The 26207-nt window shown below is 39.7% G+C and overlaps 2 protein-coding genes across 5 annotated transcripts in view; one reads left to right on the top strand and one right to left on the bottom strand.

Moving 5' to 3' along the window:
* CCDC73 (coiled-coil domain containing 73) overlaps positions 1-8014 on the top strand; it is a 54257-nt gene extending 46243 nt beyond the window's left edge. The window contains exons 18-19 of the mRNA XM_080618188.1: positions 2967-3100; positions 7653-8014. Of these exons, the coding sequence (XP_080474314.1) occupies positions 2967-3100; positions 7653-7952 (434 nt within the window). The 3' untranslated portion in view covers positions 7953-8014. The remainder of the gene's footprint in view (positions 1-2966; positions 3101-7652) is intronic.
* Positions 8015-8707: 693 nt separating this feature from the next.
* Positions 8708-24937, bottom strand: EIF3M (eukaryotic translation initiation factor 3 subunit M). Of its 4 annotated transcripts, XM_080617106.1 has the most exons (12): positions 24825-24937; positions 23461-23593; positions 22111-22152; positions 21552-21690; positions 21228-21351; positions 20581-20675; positions 15264-15347; positions 13814-13913; positions 13295-13376; positions 10061-10204; positions 9445-9505; positions 8708-9017 (listed from the first exon to the last, which is right to left on the bottom strand). In XM_080617106.1, exons 1-12 carry the CDS (start codon positions 24864-24866, stop codon positions 8897-8899), a joined length of 1167 nt encoding a protein of 388 aa, XP_080473232.1. In that variant the 5' UTR covers positions 24867-24937; the 3' UTR covers positions 8708-8896. The 4 variants fall into 4 exon arrangements, with proteins under 4 accessions (XP_080473232.1, XP_080473235.1, XP_080473233.1 ...); XM_080617109.1 differs by lacking the exons at positions 23461-23593; positions 24825-24937 and adding an exon at positions 23376-23436 and having other exon boundaries at positions 8714-9017; XM_080617107.1 differs by lacking the exon at positions 22111-22152 and having other exon boundaries at positions 8717-9017.
* Between the last annotated feature and the right edge of the window lie 1270 nt (positions 24938-26207).

Here is a 26207-nt window from a genome sequence, read left to right as displayed (position 1 = left end):
GCCTGTTCTGAATATACCTAGCAAAATTATCAAAATGTAAAATTTCTGCGTCTGAGTTTTGTGTAAGGGTAGAAAAATGCAAACCTCCCAACGTTTTAGTAGTACGGCAAAAAAAACCCCACCAAACTTCCCTTTTCATAATATAAATGCAACTAAACAGCTTTTGCTTGCTAAATTACCCAATTAAAAAACCTTTTTCTCAGATCTCCCTTTGTGGAAGAAAAACAGTGCAATGACAAACCAAATTTGTATATGTATTTGGAACCCTAATGCAGAGCATACTCTAGCTGGGCTTTTTATGTATGTGAAAAGCACTGAGCAGCTTTTGGAAATAATTCAGCACCCTCATTTTGCATAAAAATTAGAGTAGTTTTTCAACCAGTAGATGCTTCTTTGAATGGGGCTTAGAGAGAGTTTACTTCTTTCTTTTTATTGTACATCTTTAATTCAGGTGGACACTTAAAACCATCTGAAAGTGTTGAATGCATGAAAGGAGAAGTCTATGTTTGGAAGTCTGGAAAACACCCCAAGCTCAAGGAGGTTTTTTATTTCTTATTCTTGGCACTTGGTGATTATTTGCTGAGCAAAATTTTGCATATGCAAAACACTAAATCAGAGCTTTATCCCCCATTTCTAAATCATTACTGAAGTGTGGAAAACCTGTATTTAGGTTCATTTTGCAATAAAATTAGCTGCTGGAGTACCCCTATATTTATTTAGTGAAAGTGCCATTTCTAAATTCAGTCTTCTACAAAAGTAATAAACATGTCATCTCTATTTCCGCAGCAAACTGACTCCAATGTGTTTATAGATGTTCTCCCACTTCAGTAACTGGCCAGAGTATAAGATACAGAAGTGTAAGAGGAGCCTTCCTTATAAGCTTCCTTACAAGCTTTCATGTGGATTCTGTTCTTAATGCATACTGTAAACTTAAAAGAGCAGATGATCTCTTAGGCTTTGGTAGAAGTGAAAGCCCCTACTTCCGTAGAAAAATGGAGCTTTGGGTGCTTAGATGTTTTCCAGAAGAGCTAGATCCACAGTATAGGGTGTGTTTGTTTGAGGCTTTGTTGATGTAGTGTTTGGAGGTTTGCCCCTTGAATGTACCAAAAGCAGAACTGACTCCCATCCCTTAGCTTTGTGGCAGTGAGGCAGCAAACCAGCAGCCTGGTTTCTGCATACTGTTCTAGTGTTAAGAATTTAGGTTTATAGGTAACTTCATTTCTGCGGTTGGTCTCTTGCCTACATGTATTTGTACAGTGATGCACAGGATTTGAAGTTCAGTTTCAGAAAAGCCTTTTTCCCTAAAACAACAGCGGTGATAGCATGGTAGAAGAATCCTAATCTCAGATGGTACATTAGTAATGTGAATTTTGATACCCTTTTCAAGAAAATGAATGTGTAGTTATGTGATGTTCTGCATGTATCTTTTCTGTAAGAACAGCCAGCACTATCTGAAGTTGTTTCTGCTCCTTTTCTTGTCAGAAACCTTTCTGTATGCAAAGTACTGCAATTCCAAGAAATGACTTTCGGAGATTCCCTCAAAGGAGTTGATAGGGATTTTAATATACCTCTACTTCCCCCAGTGAGTCTCTCAGGGACAAGTACAGTCACCAGACCTCTTGAATTCTAATACTACTTCACAGTGAGGATCTTGGTCTAGGTCCCAGATGTGCCTCTCACTCTCATCATCCTGCCTAATTTAGCCAGATTCCTACTTCAGCTTGCTGACCGCTCTGAATCCTTCACCTCTTTGGAGACTAGAGAACCTTACTGGCAGGGCATCCAGGAGTCACTGTGGCACTCAGCACTACAGCTTCCAAGATTTATTGTGTTTGGCTTTTTTTTTGTTTTGCTTTCAGATATTTTCCCGAATAGCAAACCTGGAGCGGAATCCATGTGGATAGTGTTCCTAAATTTATTTATTTTTACTTACTCTAGCACAAACAGTTTTAACCATATGAGAGACCTAGAGGTGAAGAGCATTGGTGGAAGATTTCAGTAAGCCTATCTGAGGGAATTCCTTTTACTGCGTAACCACAATGCAGTTTACTATTTATACAACTTTGGTTCCCAAAGAGGAGCCACTCCACATGAGTAAACAGAGGAATGAACAGGGAACAAGCTCTTCCTGGCAAACTCTTAAAAAACTATCACAAACTCATCACTACCTTCCTTCCAAGAGGAAAAATTACAGTATTCTTAATTAACTGTTACACAACTATGCGGTAACATGCATTTTCAGAGCAAAACAAAGATTTTACTGTTGTAGCAGTGATCAACAGGCATCTGTGTAGTGATAAAACAGCTGAATGTGGAAAGTAGGCTTATGTTTTGATTTTGCAAGGAACTTTATATTGGTTTCAATGGAGTCTACTAGCAGTGCATAAAGCCACTGCAGGATTGAAGCCTTATCTCTGCTATGATTAATCTACTAATTTGCCCATCCTACCTTTAGTAGATAGCTACAGTCCGATTCCCTGAAATATTACGTATAGCCATTTATAAAAAGGCTCCTCATTTAAAATGTTCTTTGTCTTTGTATTTAGAATGTGAATTTTGTTTTCACCCTGGAATATGATGTTAGGATGGCAGTAATTATGTATTTTATCATCATTATTGGAAGGTGAGTATTAATACTGATTGAAAAAAAAACTCCATTAGAATATTCTGAACATACATTTTTTGTAAATAACAATTTATATTTGTCATTAACTTAGTATATGAAAACAGTATAAAACCTTTTCAATCAGAGTAGAAACTCCTCATCTTCAGAGACAAAAACAGATGCAGAAATATTAGAAAGAAAACAAAAAATGAAGAGGGAAAAGCCTAAAACAGAGATTCAGTGATTTAAACCAAAACTATTTGATTTTTTAAGATCAGAGGTAAACCAGAAATTTAGTAACTTTACAGTTAGTGCCTAGAGACTAAATTGCAGTTGTTACCATTTCCTTTTTGTCAATCAGGTTCTACCAGTTTTAACAGAGCTGCCGACACTTTGAATACCTCTAGTATCCACCGAGCCCCCCAGGGAGACCCTAGTGAAGACTGGAATGCTATAGCAAAGACTTTTTATGATTCTTCTTTTCCCACAGAACATGTAAGTCAATTAAAAATATTGCGGACCAGACCTCAGTGAGCTAATTCCACAGATATTTGTACAACTGTATGCATCTGGATACTTTAAGACTGAGTCAATCTCCAAAATAATATCAAAAGGGCAACAAGGCACCATTTTTCACAATTAAGGTTGATAGAAAGCAGCAGGAAAAAGTCACAGCATATGAATCAAACAGATGCTAACCAGTCTGTTTGGGAGGGGAGAAAGAGGGTAGTTCATTGTGTACCCTAATAGAAATCATCACCTACAGTAAAAGTAGGAGTTGTTTGGTTTTTTTTTTTTTAAAAAGGTAGGTAAAAGTATAGGAACATTATTTCCTTTATTACCTGATAAGACCATGTTATCTAAAAGAAATTTGTGAAAGACTAGAAATTCAGTGTATCTATGAATTAGAGCCTATCCCTTTATTCTATGCTGCAGTTACATGATGCCATATTTAGTTATCGTCTTATTTAATCAGATGACATTACACAAACGTGTAAAAGCACAGAATTAAAAAGAACCCTATTGCGTTGCTGTTTCCCCTGTAAGACAACGTCATTTCAGAGGGCATTAGCAATGGCTCACACCACATTTTTAGACCTGTGTTAGTCTGTGGAGCTTGAACAGCTGAAATAGCTGTATTAGGATTAGACCTAATGGTAAACAAACTATTCACAAGCGACACAATAATTTACAACTACAGTTGACCTTCCCTTTTACAAGAGGCTCTAGAGGTATTTCTCAGGTAGTTATGGCTGTCTCTTTGAATGAGTTTTGAGGTCAGGGTGTAGAGTGTTTTCAAGTGACAAGACTGGCTGACTTCAGCAGGCTTAGTCAGCTCTCAGTGCCATTAGCATTCACATTCTCTGAAATTCAGAAGACTGATGTTTTAAATTACTTAACTTTCCTAACATGACTCTACTTGGGAATGAGAGGGTTTTTTTCACCAAACACAGTGATGGTATTTACTCTGCCTCTCTTGCTTTTTTGACTGAGGTGGTGTCAGGAATTGAGTGAACTAAAATACCTAATCTACAGCTAACACAAAGCTGTATTTCATTATCTGATTGTGGTTGTATCTACTTTGTCACCTCCAAACTAAAGCTTCTTATGTGCTGGCTAAGTAAAAGCTGAGATGGATAAGGACAGAGTACCTTGCTAGTTTGACCTTATATTATTTTCCAAATACTTAATCTTTGAAATCTCAGCCTGGGGCATTCCAGACCACTCCTTCCCTTCTGTGGTGGTGTCATTCTAATACCTTCTGTCCTCAAATTTGTCATGTTTATGAGCAATATGGAAAAGCTGTTGGGAGATTAAAAATAGGCTCAGACATCTCTTTTGCTGCTCAGTTTGTTTGTTCCAACATGATTAGTTAGTCGATGAGGAATGGGTTAGGGACCAGTTGAGCAATCTGGACATCCATAAATCCATGGGTCCAGATGGGATGCACCCGCGGGTGCTGAGGGAACTGGCGGAAGTCATTGCTAGACCACTCTCCATCATCTTTACCAAGTCTTGGGAAACGGGAGAGGTGCCTGAGGACTGGAGGAAAGCAAATGTCACTCCAGTCTTCAAAAAGGGCAAGAAGGAGGACCCGGGTAACTATAGACCGGTCAGCCTCACCTCCATCCCTGGGAAAGTGATGGAACACCTTATCCTTGACGCCATCTTAAGGCATGTCAAGGATAAGAGGGTTATGAGGGGCAGTCAACATGGCTTTACCACGGGGAAGTCATGCTTGACCAACCTCATAGCCTTTTATGAGGAAATAACATTGTGGATGGATGATGGCAGAGCGGTGGATGTGGTCTACCTTGACTTCAGCAAAGCATTTGACACAGTCTCCCACAGCATCCTCATAGCTAAATTGAGGAAGTGTGGTCTGGATGATCAGGTAGTGAGGTGGACTGCAAACTGGCTGAAGGACAGAAGCCAGAGAGTTGTAGCCTATGGGGCGGAGTCTAGTTGGAGGCCTGTATCTAGTGGAGTGCCTCAAGGGTCAGTACTGGGACCAGTATTATTTAATATATTCATCAATGATTTAGATGAGGGAATTGAGTGTACTGTCAGCAAGTTTGCTGATGACACTAAGCTGGGAGGAGTGGCTGACACGCCAGAAGGCTGTGCTGCCATCCAGCGAGACCTGGATAGGCTGGAGAGTTGGGCAGGGAGAAACTTGATGAAATATAACAAGGGAAAGTGTAGAGTCCTGCATCTGGGCAGGAACAACCCCAGGTTCCAGTATAGGTTGGGGAACGACCTGTTAGAGAGTAGTGTAGGGGAGAGGGACCTGGGGGTCCTAGTGGACGGCAGGATGACCATGAGCCAACACTGTGCCCTTGTGGCCAAGAAGGCCAATGGCATCCTGGGGTGTATTAGAAGGGGGGTGGTCAGTAGGTCGAGAGAGGTCCTCCTTCCCCTCTACTCTGCCCTGGTGAGACCGCATCTGGAATATTGTGTCCAGTTCTGGGCCCCTCAGTTCAAGAAGGACAGGGACCTGCTGGAGAGAGTCCAGCGCAGGGCGACAAAGATGATTAAGGGAGTGGAGCATCTCCCTTATGAGGAAAGGCTGAGGGAGCTGGGTCTCTATAGTTTGGAGAAGAGGAGACTGCGGGGGGACCTTATTAGTGTATATAAATATATAAAGGGGGAGTGTCATGAGGATGGAGCCAGGCTCTTCTCAGTGGCAAACAATGATAGGACAAGGGGTAATGGGTACAAACTGGAACACAAGAGGTTCCACTTAAACTTGAGAAGAAACTTCTTCTCAGTGAGGGTGACAGAACACTGGAACAGGCTGCCCAGGGAGGTTGTGGAGTCTCCTTCTCTGGAGACATTCAAAACCCGCCTGGACACATTCCTGTGTGACCTTATCTAGGTGTTCGTGCTCTGGCAGGGGGATTGGACTAGATGATCTTTTGAGGTCCCTTCCAATCTCTAACATACTGTGATACTGTGATTAGAGCTAGAGCAGACTTATGCCTTCTAAAACTTGGGTAATCTCATTCAACCAAAGTAAAGTACTCTAAAAAGTGACAAAAATTGTTTAAGTGCAGCTACAGCTGCACTTAAAAGTTTTAGTAAAAAATATGAAGAAGTGTTTTAAACATTAGTCTGCACACGCCTGAGTACCAAGGGAAGGATGAATAAGCATCCTCAGCTCAGTTTAAGCACAAGTTTCTAACTGTACAGTCATACTATTCAGCAGCGACTCTTTTTTACATGTATGTGCCACACAGCTTGCCATGTTACTGGCAGTAAGATACACATTTTACTTGTACTTGATTGTGAGAATGCTGAGGACTTTCAGCTTGACAGCTTTTTTTTTAAAAAAAAAAGCTTTATTCCAAACATATTGTCACAGAGCTGTATTAAAATTATACATATACATTTATAGGTACATGTATTACGTAACTGCAGTCACTTCTCCAAAGAGGTCTAAACACCTGTTTTCCTCAGTAAAATCTAAGTAACATAGCATGGCTTTGTTTCATTAAAAAATTTCACTTCCATATGTGGAAGACCTAATGAAAGTTTTTCTCTGGGGTTATTAGTACAGGACAGATGCAACCCCATGTGCTATTCCACAGAGATTTTGACTAGCAGCTTGCAATGAAGTATAATCTGTTTCTTTCTGAGGCCTTGGGAAAGAGCATGGGAAAAGTGCATGGGTACAGCCATTAGAATTAACAGGTTCAGTACTTCATATCTCCAATGAAGTTATTTCCTTGCTGAAATAGAGATTAGTCATTATTTACCTGAAGTATCAGTGTTCTCAGCTGCACAGCAGTAATGCTATCACACATGCAATACGCTCAATGAACAATTTGTATGAAGTTTACTATTCATATTTCAAACTTCAAGAAATGCTTGTGCACTGGGGAGGAAGTTTTAGCACAATACTGATGTGCATAAAGGCAGGCCTGATAAAGACTATGTGGCTTACAGTCACTTGGGGCACAGTTGCCCAATATTAAAATATAATTGAGCACTGGGAGACAGCCTCATCTTGTGATCTCTGTAATAGAATTACTCCAGCATGTAACCAAAGCATTCAATGTCATGTTACAGATCCTCAAGAACCACTGCAACACTGGCTCACATAGCTTGCTTGTGCTGTTGCTGTGTGCTAGCCTCCCCCAGAGCCACATTATAAGTGGAGAACTATCTTTAACATAAAAACCCCAACCTATTACAGACTTTGCATTAGTTAATGATGGTTACTTTCTAATGTGTACACTGAAGCAGAGAGGGAGTTAAAACTCTAAACCTCGCAATTTTGATTTGATTAACAAATCATATGCTCGCATAGCTATAGAAATGTCAATTGCAACATTATACTCTTTAATTAAACTAGTTATTTTGCTAATCTGCATTCCAGTACAAGGTTCAGGGTTTTTTTATCATAACTCTTCTGTACCAAGTCTTACTTTAAGGCTTGGTTTATAAAAGTATATTTATCATTATCAAGCTTTCTAAATTAAAGTTGAGGCAAGCATTTCAAATTGATTTTTTTCCCCCCCAATTGACTTAATCTTTCTGTGTACATTTCCTTGCTTGCTTAATGCTCAGCAAAATCCAGCAATTTGAACCTCTGTACCTGAATTTCACTGGATTATTAACTGCTAAATTTGTATTCTGTCAGGTGAAAGGAGGATTTACTACTTCACAGCACGAGAAGTCTCCTCAGGAGACTGTAGCTCCAGCAAGAAATGCACTCAGTGAGAAGGACAGCTGTTCTAGTCATAACTCCATCATACAAAACGAAATAGAAGAAATTGAGAAATTCTTGAATTTGGAAAGACTTCATTCAGCAAGAAAAAGAAAATATGAAGAAGGCCAGTGAGGATCAGTGGCAGGAGATGAAAAGCACGTCTTTTAAGCATAGATAAATCACTTGCCTAAACCAGATTTGCAGAGGTATTCCTATAGAATATAGTATGCATGCACTGTGCTTTCATATTTAATACAGCATATAGACCTTGTCATGTTTAGAAATGGATGCAATCCCTGCTAATAATGTTATTTCTCTGTTTCTGCAATCAAATCCTGGTTGTTATGGGGTTTGCCCTGAAGTTAAGAAGTTCACAAGTTAATGTTTCAATATCCATTAAGTAAAACTAAGTGATTACTTAAGAGTTCCCTTCTCCTGCTCCTCAGAAGCTTGGCAGAAATATTTTGTTTTCTCTGTCAACTGCCCACTCAGTTTTCAAGCTAGATCAGCTGCAACTGTTTCAAAATACAAAGGTTTCTACAAACACAACAACTTACAGCAGTTCTGAGTGGCAGAACAGGAAAATCTGCTTACCTTTACTGCCAATTATTTAAATGTATGTTGTAGTTGATCCTGTATCAATAACGTCTCTTTTGACACTAAAGCATCAGATATGATTAACTTCTATCTGGTTCGCACTTTTTCTCCTGTAGGGTATAAGGGAAATTTTCCCTTACTTTACAATTGCTTGCACTATCATTTTTCCGATCTCCCTTCCTCGCTCCCCACACCTCTTGCAAAGAAAGACATTCTTGTTGAAGTTTACAATATGAAGAAGAGAAGCATAGTCAATATTGCTACTGTTAGTTGTTGCGATTTATGTAAGAAAATCAACATAAAGTATTTTCCCATGTTTGTTTTATTGCCTTTTGTCCTGTTGCAATTTAGAATATTTAGCTTCCTTAAACCAATTGCAGACATTTTGGAAACATTCACGAATTATCAAAGTTTTGAATAAATTTCATCTATAGTGACATTACTAGGTCAAAAAAAAAAAAAAAAAAAAATAAAAAGTTTTAGGTGTCTGAGAGACTGAGGAGACTGTTTTTCACTTGATTCAAGTTTTGTTTCCAGGTGTTTAGAGTGTCATACAATTGCTGCCACTGCTGCTTTCCGAAGGTCCGATGTGTGCTGTGACTAGAGAAGTAAAACAGAATTGGAAGATGATTACTAGCTGTCATAATCACCTAGTAATTCTTTCATAGCACTACTTTACTCTCACAAGTGAATAGGAAAATTTTTATTTTCCCTATATAAAGGGCTCCACTTAATCGTTTAAGAGAATCCTTTAGCCTTCCCAAATATTTAAAGCAGCAACAGTCATTAGTATTCGTGTCACTATTAGATCATTAAATGAAATGTGCTGGAAAGTAGGACTCTTTCATTAAATAAGCTAACAACATTCAGTGTGAGCTTTAATAAAATTATGATAAATAGCAACTATTTAACTACCAGCAACTGATAGGAACAATACCTTGTTTCTAGTTAAAATACTCTACAAATGTAAGTGGAATAATTAGAACACAGTAAGTTCTGCAAAATGCTATGAAGAATTAAGTCTTACCTGACAACTACTTTCCTCTGTGTCTGATCTATTTTGCAGTATACCATCTTTGTCTTTACAGCTGCAAAAAAGCAATGCTGCTCTGAGCAATGTTTTCAAGATAGCGCAAAGGTATTAAACTGCATAAAAACCATTAAAAATTAAATCAATACAAAGATGAAACCACAGCAGTTCATTTAATACAGGTTTACTGTTGGTTTTAACAGTCCAGTAGGCAGAAAAGCAAAATGATGGAATAAGATGAAGGCCATGCATGAACCCTGTTGTTTGTTGCCTACCTATTAAAGCAATATCCTGTACAGTTTTTATGAACTTCTCTCCCCTACAAACACATCCTGTTTTAATGACAGCAAAGAGAACCAGATAACAAACCTGCAAACAAGTTATTAGTTCTATAAAAAATTACATGAAATACAGTTCCTGTCACTGGAAAGAAAAACACTCTTTAAGAGACAGCAGTTAGGCACGGTTTTGAGCATGAAGTTTTGCAGCCATATCTTGTAACAAATGCAGAAATTAAAAATTAGTATTTTCCTTAATATTTAACATTAGCTGAGAGGACTATAAATAGTATTGTTCATTAGTACTGGGTAAATTACGGTACTGCGGTTCTTACCATCAATAACAAATGCCTCTACATCATCAGCTCCAATCTGCAGTTCCTGTTGCATTGTGTCAAATGATATTTCTTTATTCTCTACAGCCATTCCCATGAAAGTAAGTAGCCTCATTTTTGCCATATTGTGTTCGTGCAACAAGCCTGTGTAAAAGTGTTGACAGCTTATGAATTATAACTCAGTAGTTCACTGTTTTCCATGTTATTCTTAATACATGCTTCCCATAATTTAAAATTTATTTCACATCAAGAAAATATTCCATCTGTCCTCATTAACATCTTTTGAGGTATAACATCAATTCCTGCATCTTCCTTATGCTTTGTTAAAACAGGTAATTTCTTTCTGAATTCACCAAGACTCAGTTGTTGTCAGTGAAAGGTCATAAATATCTATGAAAGTGACGCACAGAGGTTTTTTTAAACATTAAAAACACGACCTGAACAAAATTTTAGGTGGCAAGGGTGCAAGAGAATGTCTCCGTTCATCTGGAAGAACAGCAATGCAAGAACAAGTGGAAAATCTGTAAATGGTAATGTCAAAACCTTCTTACAGCCTCACCACACGTCCTCATGTAGTTGCTTGAAAATAAACCTCTCTCACTAATGGTTCAGCAACATAACATTTTTGTGCCAGAAGGATGTGTTTTGGCACCAAATTAACTGTTATATCACAGCAAAAAAGCATCACGCGTCACATATGTGCTTACAGCATACTAGCATGGCAATAAAGTGCTCTTAAAGAATAGAGGAAGAGTTATTAAAAGTTAGGTTAGATCTTGGCAACACAAGGCATTGAGCCGAAGGCTTGCACACCTCAGAGACTGCTTTCCTGAAAAAAAACCCTAGGTCAACAAAGTTGAGACATTCAGATGAACCAAGGTATTCCCTAATCCAGGCTCTGTGTGGTACCAACAGTAGTTATGGGGAAGTTTCTTTAAAATGAAAGTCAAACATTTTGTTTCAAAATAACATTATAAACATTCACATTGCTTCAGTAAACAATTTAAGTTTGGAATTTATAACATCCATATGCTAACAGGAAAGCCCATTAGTGCACGACATCGTGTTGTGTTAATTAGCTATAATTATGATGCAGGTTACCTGTTTGGCACTGATTCAACAAAAATGCGATCATAATTCATGCAAATGAGGAGCACCAGCAACTATACCTAACTGGGTTTAATGGAACTCTACAAGCATCAAAAAGTCAATTAGCACACATTAACCCTAATTAACAAATGCAAATGAGATGCTGATTAACTTTCCGAAAAAGACTGCAGATTAGATGTGGCCATGTTAGGGCGATTCAGTTGACACAGACAATTCTACTGCTGGCCTAAGTTGTCAGCATTAATAAAACAACAAATGGTCACAAACGGACGCCACCTGTAGGAGCTTCTCTGCAGTAGCTTAGACTAGTCCTAATCCAGAGAAGATCAGAACTAAAGACGATGCTGCACTGGCACTAAAATCCTCTTATTGATACCATTTACTTTAAAGCCAAATATGTTGGCAACTTGTTAAAAAAATGAAATGATAATCTTTAAAGCATGGTTAAAAATATATTTGTTTCTGGCAACAGATCACAAGTGCCCTGGAGAATTTTGGAATGCCTCATCTAATAATTGTATTGTTCCTACAGCAAACTGCCCTTGTTTTTCAAAGGCATGGCTGAAACACAGACCAAGTTCCTAGCATTCTGGCCTGCGTTGCCTCAGAACCCCCATCTTGGCCACTGCTCAGAGACATTCAGAATTTTCTGAGGACAACATAAACCAGGTGAGAAATCAAGATAACTGGACGTAAGGCTGTCAAAACAGTTGAGTTTCAAAGTTTCAAAGCAGTTACACAGATACTTAAGGGTTTTACTATTGGAGATGCACACACCGCAAATTCACAGAGGTAAACACAGATACAGGGAGCCAGAGCAAAAGAAATCATGACTATGGTACACTGTATAATTAACACCAACTATGTATGTAATTAACCTCCCATAACTTTATTCAAGTGTTACCGTAACAGCATTTTCAGCAAATACTTCTGTGCACAACTAACGTAAGCCATTTCAATACATAAAAATAATTACAATGCAAACCCCACTTTCCGCTAAGAAAAAATGGTGTAAGATGTCTACCCAACTAATGTGCAAATACATATGACAAAAGGTGTGCTTATTCTACATACATATTTACAAACTACCACAAACTTGCTGCTAATTTTATCCACGGAAAAATCACACTGGCATTTCCATCATTTTAATACCCAAAGTACCAGCATTTTAAAGCTTTGAGGGTAATTATTCTCAAAATTATACCGCACTCCATTAAACAAAATAATGCTTCCTTTTAAAGGCTGCACTAAACTCTGTTTTAGCAAAACTGTGCCTTTCCCTAAATGCATTCAGCCAGTGTTGAAGTGTCATTTCAAAATCAAAGTTATAAAAACAAAACAGAAAAAAACCAACCACAACTCTGATTTTTATGGAAACATTCATTCATTACCAATATGTCAAAACCTTAATGCAGTAATAAAAAAATCTGCATCATTGAGCAATTTCTGCATTGTCACTGACCCCTGTCCTAAAAAGCTGGAATATAAAAAACGTAATTTTAATGCATGCAATAGCTTATGAACCAGTGCTCCTTTGAAACAGTCAATTACACATCAACGGGGGAGTGTCAAAATGTTAATTACTACTCCTTTTTTCCACAGTGTGTAAATAAAGAGGGTGCTGACATTAACATTCCATCACATCACTTCATGTGATGAAACAAATTAACTGGGACAGACTGAGGCTTGCTAGCTCTAATGCATCAGCACACACAGACACACACACTATTTTACATGTTCTATCTTACTTCTCCTGAACAGTATTTGCTGCTATAGAGTCATAAAAAAAACTGTAAGAGATTTATACAAGCTGCAGGCTTCCTCTACAGTTGTGATCTCTGGCCTAGGCTAGATCACCAGTGCATTAAAATTTCTCTCCTGAAAGGTTTAAGAGAAAGTAAGTGGGGAAAAAGAGAGCTCTCTTCCAAACCTATGAAACAGTTCGTCCTAGTAGAACAAACCACAGTTAGATGGTCCACATACGATCCAGTAGAGGTTAGACTATACAAATTCTAATCCATTCTGAAAAATTCCAATTTCCTTGGCTTCAAACTGAAGCACTAAGCAGCTTCTTTATCTTATGCCATGTGTATTAGTCAGAAATGGAATGATCTGAAAACTTACCAAGGGAGTCAATGAAGTCTTTGTTGTTCTGATAAAACTTGACATAGGATGCTAGTTTAGCACTTACAAAAATGGTCAAAAGCTAGAAGATGGAAAACAAATAAAAGAACAGTTTAAATATGATCTATGTCTCCCTTTCTGCATGCTGGACAGATATATATATATATATATAAAAACTATTAGTATTCAACATAAAAATAAACCATTAAGAGCTAAAATTATGTCTGCTGTCAATAGCTGAGGGCAATCTGTGCTTAGCTTACTTCCCTTTGTCAGGCTTGAAAGACATTTTGCTAAAGAGCTCATGTGAGGGCAAGTCTTGCAACTGAGTTTCTGAAACTTCTGAAGGGAAACATTTCACATATGGTATTTTTAATTCTAAAAGCATTAAAAGAAATCGTACATTGTAGTTCAGTATTACTGACAAAGGCAACTATTCTAATGAATTTCAAAAGACACGAGCAAAACCCGGAACTCTACAGACACCAAACCATCTTCCTAAAAACAAAAGTTACTTACATCATGAATAAGTTCTCCTTCCAAAAATTTCACGGGTTTTAAGGCAAGAAGATGATCAAAGAGAAAGGTATTTGGATCCTTCAGTGCTCGTACAATACATCTAATGAGAAAAGGAAAATGCTTATTTTTACAGCAGTACACATTTTTATGAGGAAGTGCAACTCAATTTGTTGCTCCTAGCTTTCAAGAAAAAACCCAAGGGTTTTCAACTCTTCTTAAATGTAAGATATGTCACATTCCAATTTTAACCTTCATTTTTACAGACAGAAGAAAAAAAGAATAGAAAGCATTAAGTAATTTGCCCAGCATCACAAATGAGATTTGCTAGGTGGCAAGACTACAATCACCCTACTGTTTCCACCTATGCATTTATTTCCAGCCAAGCCTTCATTCCTAGAGGTATTTTTACTGACGTCCTAAAATTTCATAGAACCAAGTTGTTTAGGAAGATTAATTATACTTGCATATGTGACACAAAACAGAGAAAACCCCAACACCAAACACTGCAACTGATAAATCATAGGCCTTACAGCTCTAGACTATAAATAGACCTAAAGGGTTTCTAGAACTGTAGACTAAAGCTTTTGGTCTGCGGCACATGAGAAACCCTGGTGCTACAATCACTCCAATGGCCTAGACCACCACCCTGCCACATAAAGTATCCCCAGGAGAAGCCAAGAGCTGCACAGACACTGCAGTACGAGAAACCCTAGGCAGATGCGTTCTTCTGGAGGTAAAAGGCCTCAGATCGCTGTAGGGTAAGCCAATGAGGTTTTCATTTATGCACAGACACTTTGATTTTCAAACTGACTCATCCTGATTCTCCTCCATGCTCAAGCATAAACAACTCCCTTGAAAACTGTTGGCTGTACACACCTGGCCGAGCCACACAACTTAATAAAAAACCTAATTCCCAAGGTAGAATGTAAAAATACAAGCTTTTACTTCTTTGGCCAATGGGGAAAACACACTGTTAAGAATCAATTTACTGTCCGATAAGTAAGTTTATTTCTGTGCAGTTCACATCCTTAGTACTTGCTTATAGAAAAGAGAGCAAGAATTTTTTTCAACAGAACCTGCTATCTGCAAAGAACACTGAATATTAGAGAATCAAACAATCAGTAAGTAAAAAATGAAACTAAAGGATGCCAATTCAAATTCTGATGGCACAGTTGATTTAAACGGAGTCAAGGTTGATCTCTCTCTCAGCAGTGACCAGAACACACCTGTGCACTTGCACAATGGAGTAAGCCTGACTCTGCCTAGAAACAACTCAACCTACTGTAGAGTGCAGAAATAAACCCTTCACTAAGTCAGCCAGGCTACAGAAGAGGCTGCAGCAGGGCCCTTGCCTGCAAGGCGATTTGATATTCTTCAACAGTAAGGCAATCAACATAATGTAGCAATTGATGAAAAGCTACTTTTAAGGAAAGTGGGAAGTCAGGATTACCTGTGAGCATCAACTCTAGCCTGGGAAGCATTGTCCTCTGTGTAACTTCCTAGTAGTTCCACCATTACTTTTGCTGCAGTGTCACTGTAGAAGAAAAATAAAGTTACCTCAGGACTGCTGAAAAAAAAAAAATAGTTCAAACAAGACACTCAAATATTTCAATAATTCCATTACAATGTTATAGGTCAAATTAAATTACACTTGAAAAAGATGTAGATGATCCATTTTTATTCTAGTAGAGAGAACAAATTAACTAGATGTATTCTTTCAATTCTTGTTCTACAAAATTGTTTATCTTCACCCTTCATTTCATTCTCTTAAATTGATAAATTACCTGCTGGTTATGGAAAAAGCTTTCTGAGCTAGGAACAGCTTTATATGGTTCACTAGAATGCTCTTCTTATGCACATCTGGATTTAATCACTGCAGAATAAGTAGCCCTGCAAAGTTTATTTCAAAGGTAAAATGGCATATCTTAAAGAATATTTATGGTGAGGAAAATGACTGTATAAAAGCTGCCTTTTCTTCTTTCAGAGATTCTCTCTTCAAGTATTCAGAGTGAGAGCTGCTCATTTTACTGAGGAAGTTAAGCAGCCAGCACTTAAGATTGGCTTAGGCTGCTGTAAAGCAAGCAGCTTCCAGTGATGCTTTGGCAGCTTTCAGAAACACAATTCATCCAAAGAAAACTGAGTAAACCAACAGCCTTGTCTACCCACCTGATTATTTTGTGAACAGCAGCTCATCAATGTTACTGCAAACCAGCTCCAAGACCGTTACTGTGTCACTTTAACAGATTTGGATTTATTTTCACTTAACAGTTTTCACCACTACTGAGGCCAGGAGCTGCTGGCGATTTTCATAATATTTTCAGCAAAAAATATACATACTGAATATGCTGTGTATACACACAAAAAGCTATTTCCTGTTTCTCATGGAATTCTTGTTAACTATTAGAATAGAAGGTGTGATAGTTATTTTGTACAGAGAATAGATTTTGTTGATACCATCTTACCACCTCCTTTGAACAAGAGAGGGTGTGGAGGTAGATACCACCAAAGCTCAGAAGTGAGACACATCCACAACTGAATAACATGAACACGCACTTTGCATAAGTCCACACACACATACACAGACTGGAAACTACTTGAGGTACTTCTTCAGTGGACAGGAGGAAGGCTGGATACTACTCTCCAGAGTACAGCGAGTTATAGTGTAAAGATAAGCTCTTTCTTCAAAGCAGCTCATTTTCAGATACAACAGATTTCCCCATGTGATCTAATAGCCTACAAAATTTTCCTTAAAATAAAAAAAAAAATAAGGTTCAAGAATAAAGATTCAATTCACTTTAATTACTTAGGTTAATGGCATATATTACAGAGGGAATGAACAAACCAGCACAACACTCCCAGTACATGCTGTTGTGTGCTGTGAGACAGGTTTAACTCATACAGCAGCACAGGTTGAAGTGGTTTTACAACACAATGACACCATTTTTATGCAGGTATTTTAAATCTCACAATACGCCTATTTGACAGCTTCTCTATAGGGTGAGGTTTTGTGCTTCTAGAGAATTTACCAGATCTCACAAATGTGCAGTACAAATATAAAGACATTATGGGAAACAAGCAATGCCGTATATAATTTGGATGTACACTGAGTGAAGACACTTTGTGACCAAGGCACAAAGGCACCTTTAGATGCCAGCTATTATCCGAGAACTGTGTTCAGGGATCTAAAAATGAATAAAACATTTGTTATAGAAGTCCAGCACTAAAGAGCTCAGCTCACATTTGTCATGCCAACTGACACTGATGTGTAGAGGAACTGATAGGTCTGTATCAGTGAAAAAAAAATTAATTCAGACAGCTTTATATAGGAGGGAACCATTTGCATATAAAGTAATCAGTGACAGACTATGACTTTGGCATTTATGAAATCTTATAAATAGTGAAGACAAAGAACCAGTTTAATACAGGACTGATACCATATAGACACTGAAACAAGGAGGCTCAGCTCATGTGCTATTCAACCTAATTTAATAGAAGCCTTCAGTTGTTGCTCTTGTACACTTCAGAACTGTGGTACAGATTTCTGGAACTCTTCCTCTCCTCCCATTCCCTTACGAGCAAAACCAGCAAACTATGCATTTAACTGATTTCAAATAGTATTTGAAATCCCCCCCACCTTTTTTGATTTTCAAGTGAGGAAAGAGTGGAATCTTTCACTTGTATTTCTAGGAAACATCAGAATGCTCCAAGACAATTACCCCTGAACTTCCAGTACTAAGTTCTTGTGAGCCTCAGCAAGTATGGCAGGCCTTTTAATCTTACTCATTCCATTCACCGTCAGACTACTACCGTAAGTTAAGGTGTTTAACGCAGGAATTTGGATCACTATTTTACAAAAGCTCGTTGCTAAATGTGTCTCACCTAAGATGCAAATGTGAACATTTGTTTCTAGCAAGACAGCTTGCACAAATACTGGCTACACTTGCCAGTCTAGATACATAACTGGACAAAAAGCCAGTAAGAATAGAAGTTAGGGTAGATAAAAGAAAAAACCCAACAAACAAACCACAAAGTACTCAGAGACTTAGTAAGTTGCTGGAATAAAGTCCCTCTACATGACATGATACTAAATGGAATTAAAATTGAATGAAACAATTATTTTGCAGGTGCCTGACATGCTAGGCTTTTTGGGACACGTATTAAGAACTGGTCTTGCCAGTCCTGAGTGTAAACTTGGGAAGGGCTAATCCTGCTCTGAACCCTGCCAGGTCCATGGCAGAGGACAGCTGTAAGCTGCACAAGGCTGGTGCCTGGCAGGGCTGCACAGCACAACCAGCTGCATGCAAGGCATGCATGTCTATAAAACTGTAACTGGAAAAGAACACAGGTTGTGTTACCTTGCAACTTCATACCAACACAGCTACGAAAATGTTGAAGACTGAAGCAGCCACATAAAACTACTGCAGAACCTTTACGGCAAGGAGAATAGACAGCAGAGAAAGTAACTCATCTCTTGCAATGTTCAGCTACCAAATATAGCTCTCGGAAACAACCCACACTAGCCATCTGTTTTCCAGCCACCACCACCAATTTTCTTCAGTTGATTATGGGACAGATAAAATTCCCTCTTCAAAGAGATCAAGATGATTTTCATCATCAGAAAGAAGAAACTTCAACCGGACAGTGACTGGAAAAGATTCGAAAAATCAAGCTTTCTCTTACCACTGCAGGAAAATGAACACCACACATAGTATCTGCATGATCTACTTATCATGAGCTACAAATCTGTTTACTACCAACTTATCCACTGGGGAAAAGTCTCTTAGCTATGGAAACCCACCTCTTCTGCCACAATGAACGAAGCTAAAATATAAAACAAACCAAAAAAGTTACACTCAGTTGTTTCCAACAATGTATTCTTTTCCCATGACTCCAACATGGTAACTGAGGTACGATTTTTATTACTTATTTTTCAGTTCCCACTTACCTTCCCATACCGCTAGATAGAGCAACATTCCTGAGTGCTAAAGCTGGAATGCTGCTGTGAGTTTCCCATACTATAGCAAATACTGCCCAGTGATCCAGAGAGTGAACCAGGTCAAAGGTGCCAGGGTCACTTCTTGTTTTCTTTTCTGGATAGAAGTGTAAGCGCTCTGAAACATTGCTCCATTCAGTGCAAAGCTTGCTGCACCAGATCGTAAGGACACTGAGTGCAGGAGTAACATACTACAAGATCTGTGAAAGTTTTTAATGCCCAAGTTAAAAATATCACCTATTACTAGTAAGCAAAACCCAGTTGGTAGCAACGTTATTGACAGTACTGGAAACAAAAAATCCAGATCTGATAACAAGACTAGCTAAAAACAGCCATTAAGAATGGGAATTAAGCTAGTTAAAACCTCTCAAATCAGTAAGATGACAAGTGTTTAAAAGAGTAAGTGTGTTATAGATTATCAGTGTAATATTTCTGAAAAAAAGTAAGCACTAAGCCACCTATAAGATCTGATTAACGTTTCTGAAATTATTTTTACCATTTGAAATCTTTCATACCAGACTACCAATGCGAAAGCATTTTAATGTTAGTGACAGGAACAGGAATTCCCAATGATGTTGCAGTAGCTCACAGCTCCATGAGGATTAATCATCGCTAAACTGAGGTTAGTTCAAAATGATCCTGCTACGCTGATGCAGCATTTCCAGGCTACCATTTCACCAGGCCAGAATAAACTAGCTCTCCTGCCAGAAGAAACTCTCTTCGTCCTAGGATAGCTCCACACTTGCCTTTTTTAACCCTGGCAAGGCCACCTCCCCATTCCAGTCCTCCGTGCAGCTACACACATGCCGACACCAGCACACATGCACACAGGTACTGGTAGCAGGAACGGACAGGACAGAACTGTTTCCTCTGCAGCACGGCAAGACTATATAAATGTTCTGCCACTGGTGTCAGTCAGCAGTGTAGAGGTCCTGATGCTGCTCCACTATGAAAACTAAAACAAACCTCAGGAAACTAACTCAGAAAACAGAGAGAAGGGGAATGGTGGAAGGAAGCAACCCAAACACACATATTGCAAACTACAGCAGGGACAATTCAGATAAGCTGAAACTGTTGTTCCACTACTCGCTGAAACCACTTCTGGATACCAGCCCATCTCTACAACCCTGGCCAATGCAGTCAATACACCATATCACATCTCTTAAGATAGACTGATCATCGGTCTCAGTAAAGACATTAATTTAGAGACATGATACACACAGGATTACTCTGCATGCCAGAAGACACTGGTCTGCCAAGCCTGTTAGATCAAAGATGATGCTTATGATCCAGGATAATAATTTAAAATGGCCAAGCAGGTATTCTGTGGACATTAATCTCCACAATGAGCGGAAAGCTCTGTCCTTAAGGTAACGTTTACATAAAAAGACTGATTCTGTTAACTGTGATTGATAAGCCTCTCAGCATCATTAAGTAAGAGATAGCATTACTATGCACTAAAATGTCAAAGTGTAATTAAGTAATAAACTTGACATGATGCTACAATGCTCAGAGATTAATATTTATAGAAAGGAATAGTTTTATTTTGGGAGTCTCCTGTTTGCAGCTAATTCACTACTAACTTTAATATTCTTGAAAACACTGGTATAATGCAAGAGTGCTTAAGGACATCAAAAGAAGAAAACCTAGGTGTATTTGGACAATAGGTGCAGCTTAATTTTAAAAGCACCATGACGAATACTTTCCTTACAGATCACTTACAATGCATCAACTTAAAATACAGTGGTCTAGTATCTTATCACATCTTTTATACCTCTTTTTGCAGTCTACCAGGACATCATACAGCAGTCTCAGGAGAGTATGCTTTTTCTCAGTGCCAAGATTCCAGTCAGAAATCCATTTTCGGACCTAGGCAGAATACAAAGTGAAAAAGAAGCACTGGGGGAAAAGACTAAAATAAGCCTGAAAATATTTCTCATTTCCTCTCAAGCAGAAAAGGATTGAGAAGGTCTTGCACCGAGATTTCTCCTTTGGGTCCTCTGACTCTCCATGCAGAACCTGGAAGTTTTTCCACGAGAAGCCAGACACCTATGCTCTCCATGTTACGTCCTAAGTAAGGATGATTGATTCTAATACACTTTGATTTCAGAGCAACGGACGAGAACTTGATGCCTCACTCCTGATCAAAGCTTCTCACTTTCATTACTATCACAAGAATCAAATTGACACATCTAATCACATTCAGCATCAGAAACAGAAAATAAATGACAACTTGATTTAGATTCTGCAGACTATCTTTAAATACTAATAAGGAATATCTTTCAAAGATAAGAAATTCTGTAGCCTGCATTTTTCATTTCACAAAGCTCTGGCAATTGTCTGTATCAACTCTGACTAATATTTAGTGAGATGCAACATGGTTAATGCAAATGCCGTAACTTGAAGCACCACATTAATTACCTGATCTAGTTCAGTTGGAATGTACTGGATGGCACCACATGACGAGGCCACTTTAAGAAGGCTGCAGTACACGGTGTATCTCACAGGAGTGTTCTTATCCATACCATGGAAGAGATTGCTCAGCCTAAACCACAAAAAATGAACAACTGAGTTAAAGAGCTTTCAAAAAACATTACTGGAGTGCACACAGATGTTTTTATTACGATGAAGGTAAAAAAAAAAAGACTGCTTCCTTCAACAGAGAAACTTTGATTTAAAGACATACAAGGTCTTTAATATCTCTGCAAGATACCATTGCCTTGCTTTCCTCTGCACAATACTTACAACTGCAATCTAAGAGATGGGCGCTCTCCTTCCCGAAATTTTACTAACTTCTCACACAGGTTTTCAATCAGTGCTTCTTGTTTGTCAGGTTCCAGGATAAGCAGCAAAGACACTACACTGTTCATCACACTCTCAACATCTGTGCAAAACAAAACAGGCAGCTGTTTAAAACAGCAAGCAGCATTCATGAGTAACTATTCAGTGCTGGAGAGTTACTTCTGCTATGAATGATTATTTGGCATTGGCAAGAACTGTAAAAGAGAGGAAAATGCCAAGACAACCAACATGGATATTCATCAGAATGTACCAGAGATTTGGTTTATGTAGTCTTTCACCAACATATCTCCATATAAAGCAAGAATTACCACTCTGAGGTCAAAGCAGAATTTGGTATTGGGTATCCTGCTCTGAATTCTCTGTTTACACTTAAGAGAAGTCAGAGGAACTTCAGGTTTTGGTCTTAAAACAGCAGCTTCAAGAAAACTGCTGCACGGTTCTACAGAGAATACTAACACCTAGTGCTCAAGTACAGTAAAATATTTCACAAGGATATACTCACATACAAGGAGCACAAGAGATACCCAGACCACAAGGAAAATGCCTGCAAGAACAAAGTATATTTAAAAGCCCCCTCCCTGCCAGCTCCTGTTTTAAGCACGGTGTTCTATCCCTTCCAAACAGGACCAGGCAGGTTTGTGTTTTCACAGTCTGCCCAAATATCAGTTACAGAAAGGATAACAAAATTCCTTACATATGGAAAATACCGTTATTCCCCCAAATGACACCTGACCATCAAACAGAAGAGCAATAGCTTCTCTGTCATATTAATTTGCCTACAGTAAAAGGCAACATAAAAAATAATTTTAAGTACTCCTTCTTAGATGAACCAAGCATTCTTTCAAACAACATATTATTCCTGTCAGCTGTTGATTTTTTTACATGTAAAAGTTCTAAATGGAACAAGTGTGTTGGTACAGAGCACAGCAGGCACATATATATTTAAGGCTACTGCACCATTATCTGTGTCATTAAAACACACTGGTACAGTTTCTAAGGATCTACAGCCCTAACTCGATAACACTTACTGACTACTGAAAATCCTAGTGTTTTCAGACAATAACCATAGAACAGTTTGGGTTGGAAGGGACCTTAAAGCAGTTCCAACCCCCTGCCATGGGCAGGGACACCTCACACTAGACCAGGTTGCTCCAAGCCCTGTCCAGCCTGGCCCTGAACACTGGCAGGGATGGGGCAGCCACAACTTCTCTGGGCAACCTGTGCCAGGGCCTCACCACCCTCACAGTAGAGAACTTCTTCCTAATACCTGATCTAAATCTCCTCTCTGACAGTTTAAAGCCATTCCCCTTGTCCTATCCCTGCATGCCCTTGTAAAGCGCCCCTCTCCAGCTTTCTTGTCGGCCCCTTCATGCACTGGAAGGCTGCTATAAGGTCTCCCTGTTTATCAATTTATCTCCCTTTTTAATCAATGTTTAAGCCTTAAAATTTCTACTTACACGTGCCTAGTCCTAATTTTTGTTGTTACTTTGTTGTTTCTTAATCTGCAGCATCACAGCCATTAACTGACAGCAAATCTTGGGTTTATTATACTCTTTTTTTTTTTCCAGAGACAAAACCTGTTTTACACACAGCTCTTTGTGCCCCTATAACAAGCAGAGTCCAGCTCGACTCCTGACTCCTTCAAAGGGTGCTGGACGTTCGGAAAGGGAGGGGCAGCGCTCATGCAAATTTTACATGGTAATGACAAAATAAGCACTTCCAGTTTTGCAAAGATGCACGTGTTAACATGCAAGGCAGGCAACGTACCTCTAAATTCTGCCAACCACTACTATTTGAAAGCACTGATGGCAGTAGGTTTAGCAAAACCAGCAAGACTCAATAAGATTCAAACCTTTGTCATCTTCTTTCAGGCACACATCACAAAATTCAATGATCTGTGCCAAGTCCACATGAAGTCCACCTTCAGCATTTTCTTCAGAGATTTCTGCTCCTTTAGATTTCAAGTAAGCTCGAAGTTCTGCAGCCTTAAAACAAAACCCAAAGACAACACACACAAAAGTTTGTGAAGGGCAAAGTCAAAGTAATGAAATTTCTTAATGACTTTTGTTCTTCAGCCACTGCTCTGCCCCCACCACTCGCTCGCACTTCCCCTCACTTTCCTCTACTTGCCTTGTATCCTACAATACTCCCTCTCCTCCACTTTAAGGCACCCAAATCCCAAATATTGATCCAGTATAAGATGCTGCAGTAACTGAACAGACCACATAACTGTTGAGCTTTCTCATAGTATGAGCATGTCACTTATAGCTAGCTAGAGCACAGCAGGCCTAGTAAGTTTTCATGACCCAGATACTTTCTTTTTTAATCTTTTTTATCTTTCACACCCTTTGAAACTTCAGGCAAAATAAAACCATTTGGTTGCCTCTTCACCAGAAAAAAAAAAGGTATAAAGAAAACCACTTCAGAGGACACAGAACGTACTTCTTCACACAAGTCAGAGCCAGCTCCCACTGCCATGCGATGACCCACCTTACCTTGTTAGAATTTAAGCCTACACTAAGAAACACCTTTCCCTCGGCAACGGGCCTACACATTCACATTCATCCATGGCTTTAGCAGCAGAACCACAACCCCTCAGAAGCAACCTGAATGAGGCCACACAACTTTTGGCAGAGGGGGACTCCAACCAGGATGCTACTATGACACCAAATGTAAATGTCACTGACATCAAGCTCAATGTCAAATCATTACAGAACCATAAGACACAGCTGAATGCTCTAGGGCCCTTTACGGTGGTACTGGAGATGTTTCAGATGGGAATTTACTAGATGTTTTGGCAAGTGAAAACCAAAGACTTGTAGTTGCGCATGCAGTTCCTAAAGATTTCCGTGTATACATACACACCGCTTTTAAGAGACCCTGGAAACAACAAACCCTACAGCTCAAATACGAAACAAAAAAAGATCTTACAGACAAACCCACAGTTCCCACGCCTGTAGCGCTGAGAATCCTGTACACCCCGGACTCACAGGAACGCTCCAGCCCGTACCTGAGCTAGTTTCCCTCTCCTAAATAAAGTGTACTGCTGAGGGGAGATGAAGCCAAAGCCCCGACAGATGAAGGACTGGAAGAGGGAAGCTACAGACACACACTCATTTGTAGGGCCCGGGCCCCGCTTCTCCCGCCCCGGCCGCCGCCGCCGCAGCTCGGCCCCGCTTCCTCGCCCCGCCCCGGCCTCCTCGCTCGTTCCCCGACCTGATCCTCCTCCGTGATGTCGATGAAGGCCGGGACGCTCATGGCTGCAGAGGCCGCCACAACCGGCCCGAGCACGCCACCCGCACCGGAAACGCACCGCCACTTCCGGTGCCGCGCGCCGACCACTTCCGCTTCCTCTTCTCGGCCTCTGGGAGCGGGTACCTCGAGCTCCGCCCCGCCCGTCGCGCGCAGCTGGGCGGGGCCGGTTTCGGCTGTTGGCCGTGAGGCGAGGGGCGGAAGTGCTAGCGGGTGGCTGTACCTCGCTCCGCCCGGCGCCGTCCGGTCCCCTTGGGGCTCTTGCCGCGGGGCCGTGCCTGGAGCCCACCTCGCGGTGTGCTCGTGGCAGCGGGCGGCGTCGCTTCAGCGCTCCTGTGCGGCGCAGAAAGGAGTAGCTGGCCGCCTTCAGCTAGGTATCCCCAGGGGTGCTTGTGCCTGGGTGCGGCTGGTGTTCCACTGATCCCACGTGGAAAGAAAAACGTTTCTTTTCCCTTTCCGCCTGAAAGTGTTATTTCCTACCCCTCCACCCCCCGGAAAAAACAAAACAAACAAACAAACCCAGAAAACAACCAACCAGGCTGAGTACTCACGTAGACCTTTTTTCTGTAAAAGTTTAATAGACTCAACTTCGGTATGTTGAGAGTGAAATGTGGTCAGAGAAAGGGCAAGAGTTCCTCACCATACACAAGTAAGCTGTTGATAAGTTTTGTCTTGCCACCTGAGCTCATACTCCAACTGAAAGTAATGAATTGTGATTTGGTGTTACCAGTGTATTGCACGCCTTTCCACCTAAAGAGCATGAAATCTATTCAACAGCTCTGGCAGAGCAGCAGGAACATAGCTTGACTTTTCCCGACATTTCAAAGGCTAAAATGAAAGCTGGGGAAAAGAAAACTACAAGAAAACTTTTACTTCCCTGTGACTTCTGCTAAGTGTTCAGTGGATACAGAAATTTAGAGTACACTTACGCAGGTTCACAACAATTTGGGTTAATTATTTTCTGAATAATTATTCTTTACTAGGAGCTCATTTAATCAGAGCTGCAGGGTTTTGAGAGAAGGCTTTGTGGATGGCCTTGAAGTCAAGTCCCTGATAGGAAATAGTTACACGAGATACACAGGGCCTGGAGGTAGTGTTCTGTGCTTCGAGAGTTTAAACATATAATCTGCAACATCAGAAAAGTTACTGACTTATTGATCATGCCACTGAGTGCCTTCCTAGTGTTGACACTGCTTAGCAAAAAGAACCTTGCTCTGCTGTTGGTGAAACACTCATTTAGCCCCAATTTTGCGAAGGAGATACTAGGAATAAATGTGGAAACACAAATAAAAAGGTGGCTTAATGGTGGTATTTGGTGTTCTCAGTGGTTTGTGTTTAGAAATCATT

The sequence above is a fragment of the Psittacula echo genome, assembly GCF_963264785.1.
Source record: "Psittacula echo genome assembly, chromosome: 5".
In the NCBI taxonomy this organism is placed as follows: Eukaryota; Metazoa; Chordata; class Aves; order Psittaciformes; family Psittacidae; genus Psittacula; species Psittacula echo.
This window is presented reverse-complemented; position numbering and strand designations above follow the sequence as displayed.